Genomic DNA, 9,125 nt, shown 5'->3' with positions numbered 1-9,125 from the left:
GATCCCTCACACCCCACCCCTAGTTAAAAAGAATCTTCTGGAAACACTTAATAAAAATAAATAGGGCTTCCCTGGTGGCGCAGTGGTTGAGAGTCTGCCTGCTGATGCAGGGAACACGGACACATGCCCCGGTCCAGGAAGATCCCACATAGCGCGGAGCGGCTGGGCCCGTGAGCCATGGCTGCTGAGCCTGCGGGTCCAGAGCCTGTGCTCCACAACAGGAGAGGCCGCAACAGTGAGAGGCCCGCATATCGCAAAAAAAATGAAATAAATAAATAATTTACACTATTTGAGAATGCCAACAACTTTATTGAAACGAAAGTGCAACGAAACTTGTCAAAAGCTTAAAAGGGAGAACTTAGACACCTCCCCTCAAGCGCAGGACCAGGTGCAGAGTGGACTCTTTCTGGATGTTGTAGTCAGACAGGGTGCGCCCATCTTCCAGCTGTTTCCCGGCAAAGATCAACCTCTGCTGGTCTGGGGGGATGCCCTCCTTGTCTTGGATCTTCGCCTTGACGTTCTCGATGGTGTCACTGGGCTCCACCTCCAGGGTGATGGTCTTACCCGTCAAGGTCTTCACGAAGATCTGCATCCCACCTCTGAGGCGGAGGACCAGGTGCAGAGTGGACTCTTTCTGGATGTTGTAGTCAGACAGGGTGCGCCCATCTTCCAGCTGTTTCCCGGCAAAGATCAACCTCTGCTGGTCAGGGGGGATGCCCTCCTTGTCTTGGATCTTCGCCTTGACGTTCTCGATGGTGTCACTGGGCTCCACCTCCAGGGTGATGGTCTTACCAGTCAAGGTCTTCACGAAGATCTGCATCCCACCTCTGAGGCGGAGGACCAGGTGCAGAGTGGACTCTTTCTGGATGTTGTAGTCAGACAGGGTGCGCCCATCTTCCAGCTGTTTCCCGGCAAAGATCAACCTCTGCTGGTCTGGGGGGATGCCCTCCTTGTCTTGGATCTTCGCCTTGACGTTCTCGATGGTGTCACTGGGCTCCACCTCCAGGGTGATGGTCTTACCCGTCAAGGTCTTCACGAAGATCTGCATCCCACCTCTGAGGCGGAGGACCAGGTGCAGAGTGGACTCTTTCTGGATGTTGTAGTCAGACAGGGTGCGCCCATCTTCCAGCTGTTTCCCGGCAAAGATCAACCTCTGCTGGTCTGGGGGGATGCCCTCCTTATCTTGGATCTTCGCCTTGACGTTCTCGATGGTGTCACTGGGCTCCACCTCCAGGGTGATGGTCTTACCCGTCAAGGTCTTCACGAAGATCTGCATCCCACCTCTGAGGCGGAGGACCAGGTGCAGAGTGGACTCTTTCTGGATGTTGTAGTCAGACAGGGTGCGCCCATCTTCCAGCTGTTTCCCGGCAAAGATCAACCTCTGCTGGTCTGGGGGGATGCCCTCCTTATCTTGGATCTTCGCCTTGACGTTCTCGATGGTGTCACTGGGCTCCACCTCCAGGGTGATGGTCTTACCCGTCAAGGTCTTCACGAAGATCTGCATCCCACCTCTGAGGCGGAGGACCAGGTGCAGAGTGGACTCTTTCTGGATGTTGTAGTCAGACAGGGTGCGCCCATCTTCCAGCTGTTTCCCGGCAAAGATCAACCTCTGCTGGTCAGGGGGGATGCCCTCCTTGTCTTGGATCTTCGCCTTGACGTTCTCGATGGTGTCACTGGGCTCCACCTCCAGGGTGATGGTCTTACCCGTCAAGGTCTTCACGAAGATCTGCATCCCACCTCTGAGGCGGAGGACCAGGTGCAGAGTGGACTCTTTCTGGATGTTGTAGTCAGACAGGGTGCGCCCATCTTCCAGCTGTTTCCCGGCAAAGATCAACCTCTGCTGGTCAGGGGGGATGCCCTCCTTGTCTTGGATCTTCGCCTTGACGTTCTCGATGGTGTCACTGGGCTCCACCTCCAGGGTGATGGTCTTACCCGTCAAGGTCTTCACGAAGATCTGCATTGTCTGTTGGAACAAAAAAATTAACAGAAAAAATAACCCCAGCGTTTAACAGGTAATTCAGAAGTCAACACAAACCTAATGCTACAAAATTATACGTCACTATATACTAACCAAATGACTAACTTGCCGCAACACTCAAAAGCTTGACAAATAAGGTCAAAACCAACGTTTCACGCACTTAAGAAAAGCAGGGAAACGTGACCCCAGGCAACTCGCGGGCCTCACTTATCCTCCCCCCTCACTGGCTGTCTGTCTCCTGCCAACACGGCAGCGACCACCCCAGGCCCAAACCCTGTGCCCCGAGACTAGAAAAACTCTTCCTCCACACATACCAGCAGGCGGCCCCACCCTCGATTATGAGCCCACAGAAGGGATGACGCCTCGTAACCGCGGTGGCGAGCGGGTCCCCTCCCCCATCGCGGGCGCAGGACGGCTCCGTGGCATCGGCAATTAATGTCCCCTTACTGGGACGGGAAACCGAGTTCTCGCTCGAGTCAAACCGTGACCTAGTGTTCGATTCCCTCACACGCTGCCCAACCCCGTTCCCCAAAAAGCTGGGCCCCGCCGCCACGGAGGCCTCATGGGCCTCTCGCGTTTCCTTTCCACCCGCAGTCCCCTCCCCCGCCCCCCATCTTCTCTCTCCCACTTCATAGCCCGCTTCAGAGTCCGGCGTCTCCCACCGAGGACGGCGAACGGACGCCATTTTGCCGCGTTCCTCCCCCTCAGGACCACTCTGCTGCTAGCGGGCCCCGGGTGACTAAAGGCCTCGGCTGCCCCCTCTGCCGCAGCAAGTCGACCCCCCGCGCCCCCCGCGGCCGCAAAACCCCCGGGCCCCCTCCTTACCAAAGTGGTGGTGACGGCAGCAAACGCAGAAAAACTGCAACTCACGTCCCAGTCTTCACGAAACCGCCTGCGCAGCGCCCCTAACGGCGCTCCCTTATATAGTTACAGGTAGCGCCGCTCCGATAGATCCTTCCGCAGAAACGCCGAGAAGGGACTACTTTTCGCAGCCCTCCTGCCCTCTGAAGAGAAACCCCAGACTCGACTAATTCCACTCATAAAATGCTCTCCTGTGAAGACTGGAGCTTTGGGGCCGAATCTGGCGCGGAGCCGGCCTCCGTCCCGAGAGGCGGGGCGGAGGGATCAGCGCGCTCGTTGAGTGCTGCGTCCGCGGACTTGCCCGGGGCTCGACTTGAGGGGAGGGAGAATGGGGAGCGGGCGGCCTGAAAACCCGGCGTGGAGTCGCCCAGACGTCCGGAGCGGGCTGTCTCCACCGCCCGGCCTCGATGCCCCCTCCCCCCGGCCCGGACGGGCCCCGCCGTTCGCGAGACCCGCCTTAGGCGGACAGGGGTCCGGCCGAGCGCCTGACACCGAGTCGGGGTCCCGCTCCCCCAGCGCACACCCCGCCCTGCCCCTCCCCCCCGCGAATAAAGAGGGGTGTTTATTGTGAGTCGCATTTACATAACGGTAGTGTTTCTGTTGCCCTGAACTTCCCCCTCATCCTCAGCCCGTCGCTAGGCCTCTCTGGGAGTCCAGCCCCCCAACTTGTGGCGGCCGCGCCCATTCTCCACCGGGCGGGCACCGGGACAAGACGAATGACTCGACAAATCCCAGGGCCGCGGCCTCAAGCCCTCCTCAGGCGGGTCGTCAGGAGCCTCAGGAATTCCTCAGAACACAGGAGTGAAAACTAAGTTTCCAAGGGAGACATGCCTATTGGCAGGTCTACATGGAATTTTGAAAAGAAAAGCAGAAATTCCACACAGCTGTGTAAACCTCTTTGAGCTGGACTTGAAAGCTGACAGAACTTTCCAGATTGCTCTTCAGCTTTCCTGGTTTGTGCTTGATTATCAACAGGGAGGCGTTGGAATTTGAATTCTGTTGACATTTAGTTGAGCTCAGAAATCAGAAATCAAACCTATTTAAGCCCGAGATTTTAAGAAGATACTTATTGAATCTAAGTTCGGTTTATTCCTGGGGAAAAAAAATTAATATCCCAAATATAAAATTTAATTCTCTAGGCAAATTCCCTTTGGGTAAAAGAAGAGAAAAAGATTGTCAGTTAGATCTTTTTCCTTTTTTTATGACAATCTATTTTATGATCTCTACGTCCTTTCTCCAGCAGATTTTTAAAGTATTTTGAAATATATGAACATGATGCCAACAGATTTTTTTGAAGTTTACAGTGGAAAATCTTCCTCATGCCTTCAATTCCCCAGCCACCGTTCTTTCTGGACTCTTCTAGAAATATTCCCTATTTGTACAAATGAGGGGAGGGTGTTTTTAATTTTTACCCTTAAAGCCTTCAAAAATATATATATAGAGAGAAAGGGGCAACTGACTAAAAAATGTTCTGCCATTAGGAAAAGACTACATTCCTGCTTGAAATTATGAACATTATATTATTTAAACATTATACTTAAAACGTGAATCAGAACAAAACTGCTCTATATTTTCTTTGGTAACCTGTGTATGTATTTATGAAAAAGGTCTGAGCAATTTTCAAAATAGACTTTAACCTCTATCATTTTTAACATTTTTCAGAATGAAGTTATTACTGGGAAATTAGAATGAATAATAAAAATAAAATGTCATTTTTCAGGTTAGCAGGAGACCCCAGTTGACAGGGACAGCGGAAAGAGACAAAGTTGGTGATTAAATATTATCGTTAATCCCACTAGGGGATTGTAAGTAGAGAAAAAAGTATGTAAGCTAAGTGGTCTTTCACTCAAGAAAGCAGGTTTACTTAACCACAAAACCAGCAGGCTTGCTTAGCAAAAAACCCATGCAACAGAAGCATGAGACATGCCCCGAAACAAACAACAGTGGAAGGAGACCCATATCCTGCCCAGTGAGCTCAGTAACTTAATGATTCCTAGGACATGCTCCTCTGGGCATACTAAAAACAAACCTATAAGGAAAGGGTGACATTATACTGAAACCTGAGATGATTTACCATTTTTAATATATGTTACCACCTTTTTGCTCATTTCCACTGTACCATGACAGTCCTGACTTGACTATGGAGCGACAAGAAAACTCCCCTGCCTGACCTGGAGGAGGAACTGGTGATGGAAGCTTAACATCTACTCAAGAATGAGGAAGAAGGTGGTCTTTTCCCCCTCCCCATTTTTTGTTGGATTCTAAAACTGTAGCCCACTAAGTTCTCGGGGTGCAGCCCCCTCTCGCCCACCCACTTGGAAGCCTCACAAGCGTCCTCTTCTAATAAATCACTCCTTATCTATCACTTTGCCTCTCGCTGAATTCTTTCTGAGCTGAGACGTAAAGAACTGGAGCTCCTCGGAGCCTCCCACCCCCAGATGCATTTCTGCCGTTTCACGGTAACTTCCAGTACAGACTTCCGTGAAGGTTATTTCTAAATTTTTGGAAAGGGGGTTTAAAGGAACAGAACATCAAGGCTCTTTAGAAAGTTTTTTTCTTTTTTTCTCCCTAAATTTCAGAAAGAAGTTTTCAGAGGAACAAAAAGCTGAGGTTCTTTCTCAGGTGACCAGACCTGGCTTCAAACCACACCCTATTTGCTTTGGGCTGTTCCTTTCCTGCAAGCCTTGTGATTCCTGTTGTTTAAAGGCTGAGTCACGAGTCTTGTGACATAGTTTTTTTCATGGTCCAAAAGGTACAGAGAAAAACAGGCCTGATTTCAGAGGCAAGGGAGAGGGAAAGAAGGAGAAAGAGGGGGGAGAGGAGGGAGAAGAGAGGCTCAGAGGGTGGGGAATGGGCCCGGGGTTATCTCCAAAGAGAAAACAACATTCTTACGAGCTGAGAACACTGTGTTGTCTCTAGCAGAAAAATTCTCTGCACCACCCCTGCGGTCCCTAACTTAAGTCTAACTGTGGGTTCGGTCGAAGCAAATAGAAATAAACATTTGTCCAAGGGCCCTGAGGTGAGGGGGAGGGGAGGGAAAAATGACCTCCCCAAAGACAGGTGGCTGCTGTTTATCTCGAGCAGTGGTTCTCAACCACGAGTGATTTGGCCCATCGGTGGACATTTGGCCATGTCTGGAGACTTTTTTTTTTTTTTTTGGCCCCCTCTCCGCTCTTGGGATCTTAGTTCCCCGACCAGCGATTGAACCCAGGCCACAGCAGTGAAAGCACCGAGTCCTAACCACTGGACTGCCAGGGAATTCCCAGGAGACATTTTTGGTTGTCATACTGTGGTATTGGGGGTGAGGGGTGCCACAAGCATCTAGTGATAAAGGCCAGGGATGCTGCTAAACCCTTCAATGGACGGTCCCCCAACACAGAATTACCCGGTCCCCAATGTCAGTAATCCATTGGGTTGATAAACCCTGCTGTACAGAGGATTTTTGTTGCTGTTGTTACAACTGCTTTTCTGTTTGCTGAGAAGGGCCCCCAAAGTCTAAATGTCCCACTTGGATTCAGGAATCGGGTATCAAGTTACGCTCCTAAAATCCCCTGACCTAGAATGCAATGTGCTAGAACATGCCAGAAGCAGCTTGAGTCACCGGATCCATTTTCAGCTCCTTCATCCACTGACCCATCCTTTGCAGGCACCCCAGAAGGGATTGCTTCAGAGCTGGTACCAATGGAAGAGTGACAGAGATCCAGCAACAAGGCGGGATTGGTGGGCAGGCATGAGCACGTGATGAGCTGAGCTCACAAAGGGCCTGGGTGTTGGGCTGCAGGGGGTTGGACTGGTGCCTGTCTGTCCGCCTGCCTTTCCTCCTTCCCCCAAAGGATTCAGCTCCCCTGAAGGTCACACAACCTTGTATGGGACCTAACTCAGCATCATGAGAATGTTCGCAAAAGGACCAGCAAACATTTTCCTCCCAAGGGAAAGGGTGAAATCGGAGAGCTGGATGGGAAAGGTTTGCCTTGTGTTGTCATCAGTTATATAACCATAAAAGGAAGTCAAGGGAATCTGCGGCTTAGGGGGGAAAATAAAAGAAGAAGCCCTAGAGGCTCTGTTCCTTTTCCTGCTTATATTTGTGTATTTGCATTGTGTGGCAGAAAACAAACTGCTCCGGCTTCAAAATAACCCATTTCATCCCCCACCAGTCAGAAAATCAGACCGAAGAAGTTCCAGTCCCCAATTTTGCCTGGTATAGGAACGTTACGAAGTTAGTTAACTTATTGGGTCTTTGTTTGTGTTTTAATTTGTTGTCTTTAAATTGTGGCAAAATACACACAAAATATATCATCTCAACCATTTTTTAGTGTACAGTTCAGTAGCGTTAAGTATATTGTAGGGAAGGAAAAATAATTTTCCTTTTACCCTCTGATTTCTTAACTGAGATGCCTGTAATGAAAGACAGAGTAACAAGAGGAACAAAACAAAACAAAGCACAATAATTTATTAAGATGCACACGTCTTTAATATATGGGAGATACCCCGGAGGGAAAATGTGTCACTCAAAGATGTGACTTTAGAATTTAGGCTTAAATACCATCTTAACAGGGAAAGTCCTCTTAAGGGAGAGTAAATGATTTTTGCTGGGAGACTAGAAGAATGGATAGAGATATGATAGCTTGTGACACAGTTTGGTATCAACTTTTAGTCTCTCCTGTGTCAAGAGCCACTCTTCCCTGGTTGGTGAAATTCCTGGGGAGGGGATCTAGGACCATGGAGTTCCTTTTGAAGGATCTGTCTTTGGGCGGAGAAGGGGAGTTCAGTGAAAGCCTTGCTTTGCATTTGCTGTTTTTCAAGTGCCGACAGCTCAAAATAACGTCAGGGGCATGTTCTGCTACCTTTCAACTTTCACCCTGTTGTGCAGCTATCACCGCCATCCATCTCCACTCTTCATATCGCAAGACTGAAACTCTGTACCCAGTAAACACTAACCCTTCACCCCCAGCCCTTGGCAACCATCATGCTTTCTGTTTCTATGAATTTGGCTAGTTTTTAAATTTTAGATCTTAGACCAGGATCGAACCTGGGTCCCCCTGCAGTGGGAACGCGGAGGCTTAACCACTAGACCGCCGGGAAGTCGCAAGAATGTGACTACCTTTGGTACCTCATATAATGGATTTTGATTTTTTTAATTGTAAAATCAAATCTAATCATTGGAAAACATTTTTTTTCAAAGATTTATGACATCTTTTCTAGAAAGCTCCATTTCTCAGCACACCTTGTTCTTTTTTCCTTATGGTGTTTTTTTTCCTTGTCATTGTGCTATTAGAAACATTTAAGCATAAGATACAAAGTAAAACAGAATCATATGATTCATTTCATGGGAGGCCTGATAACTTTAGAGATAACTTCAACGTTTTGTTCTCTTAAAACCTTGTTGACATTTAGGGAGAAATAACCTTCACGGAAGTTCATTACCAAGAGAAGCTGTCACCAGTACTCCACTCCCTAACTGGCTGAGTCATTTCATGAATTTGTTTCATCTCAAAAAACGAAGGCTGTGTGGAGTCAGATCCTTCCAGCTCTAAGATGAGGTGTTTTTATGATTTAAAACATGAGGTCAAATCAAATGAGAGACAGGATTTGATGGATGAGGAATTCATTATTTCTGCAGACGAAGAACCACCGAACCCAGAGTGCAACAGGACCCCTTCTTTTAATAAAATAGCTTTTATTTTTAATGGTAAAGTACAGTGTATAAACATAGGTTTAAACAGTAGGTGTGCCACAGCCGTTCATGCGTTCATACGTGGCCTGTCGCTGAGGAAGCAGGAAGCACAGTCCCGCCTGCTGTGTCTGCTGGTTTCCTTTTGGGTGGCTCCCTCTGAAAAGGGCTCCATTTTCAGAGGGAGTTATTGAGAGCGCAACTAAAGGGCAAGGGCCTGCACAGACGCTCAGACCTTTGAACGACGTCCACGTTGTCGTCTGGTGGCCGGGAACGAGTCACCAGGCCTCCAGGCCTTTCACTGCAGTCACAATGCCAGGAAGCGTAGGGTAAATTCCCTGAATGATCATTCTCACTTTTTCCGTGGTTTCAGTCATCATGTCAGGTTTTGCCTCTACATGTTTCTTGTAACTGCTTCCGTTTGCCTCTTCTAACAAAATTACATTGGGAGTGTTAGCGACTTCAAGAAGGGCAGATCCCACCTATTGTGAAAATCCCACTTCCAAGTATTGACCGGAGGAGTAATACCTGTTGTAATCATGTCCATGGTGTTTGTATGATGAACAGGGGCAGAAATTTGAGGAAAAAAAAAAAAAAAAATCAGAGAAGGTATAG

General features: G+C 48.8%; 1 protein-coding gene across 1 annotated transcript; it reads right to left on the bottom strand.

The window, feature by feature from the left end:
• Window positions 1-288: 288 nt before the first annotated feature.
• UBC (ubiquitin C) lies at window positions 289-2,913 on the bottom strand. The gene is made up of 2 exons (XM_060119069.1): window positions 2,804-2,913; window positions 289-1,963 (listed from the first exon to the last, which is right to left on the bottom strand). The coding sequence occupies exon 2, from the start codon at window positions 1,958-1,960 to the stop codon at window positions 359-361; it is 1,602 nt and encodes a 533-aa protein (XP_059975052.1). The 5' UTR covers window positions 1,961-1,963; window positions 2,804-2,913; the 3' UTR covers window positions 289-358.
• Between the last annotated feature and the right edge of the window lie 6,212 nt (window positions 2,914-9,125).

Source organism: Mesoplodon densirostris, chromosome 15 (assembly GCF_025265405.1).
Source record: "Mesoplodon densirostris isolate mMesDen1 chromosome 15, mMesDen1 primary haplotype, whole genome shotgun sequence".
NCBI classification, from domain to species: domain Eukaryota; kingdom Metazoa; phylum Chordata; class Mammalia; order Artiodactyla; family Ziphiidae; genus Mesoplodon; species Mesoplodon densirostris.
Note: the sequence above shows the minus strand (reverse complement) of the source record. Positions and strands in the feature narration are given on the sequence as shown.

What these genes read in the sequence shown, in the direction of transcription:
- UBC (XM_060119069.1), bottom strand. Translation starts at nt 1,960, where the DNA reads ATGCAGATCTTCGTGAAGACCTTGACGGGTAAGACCATCACCCTGGAG.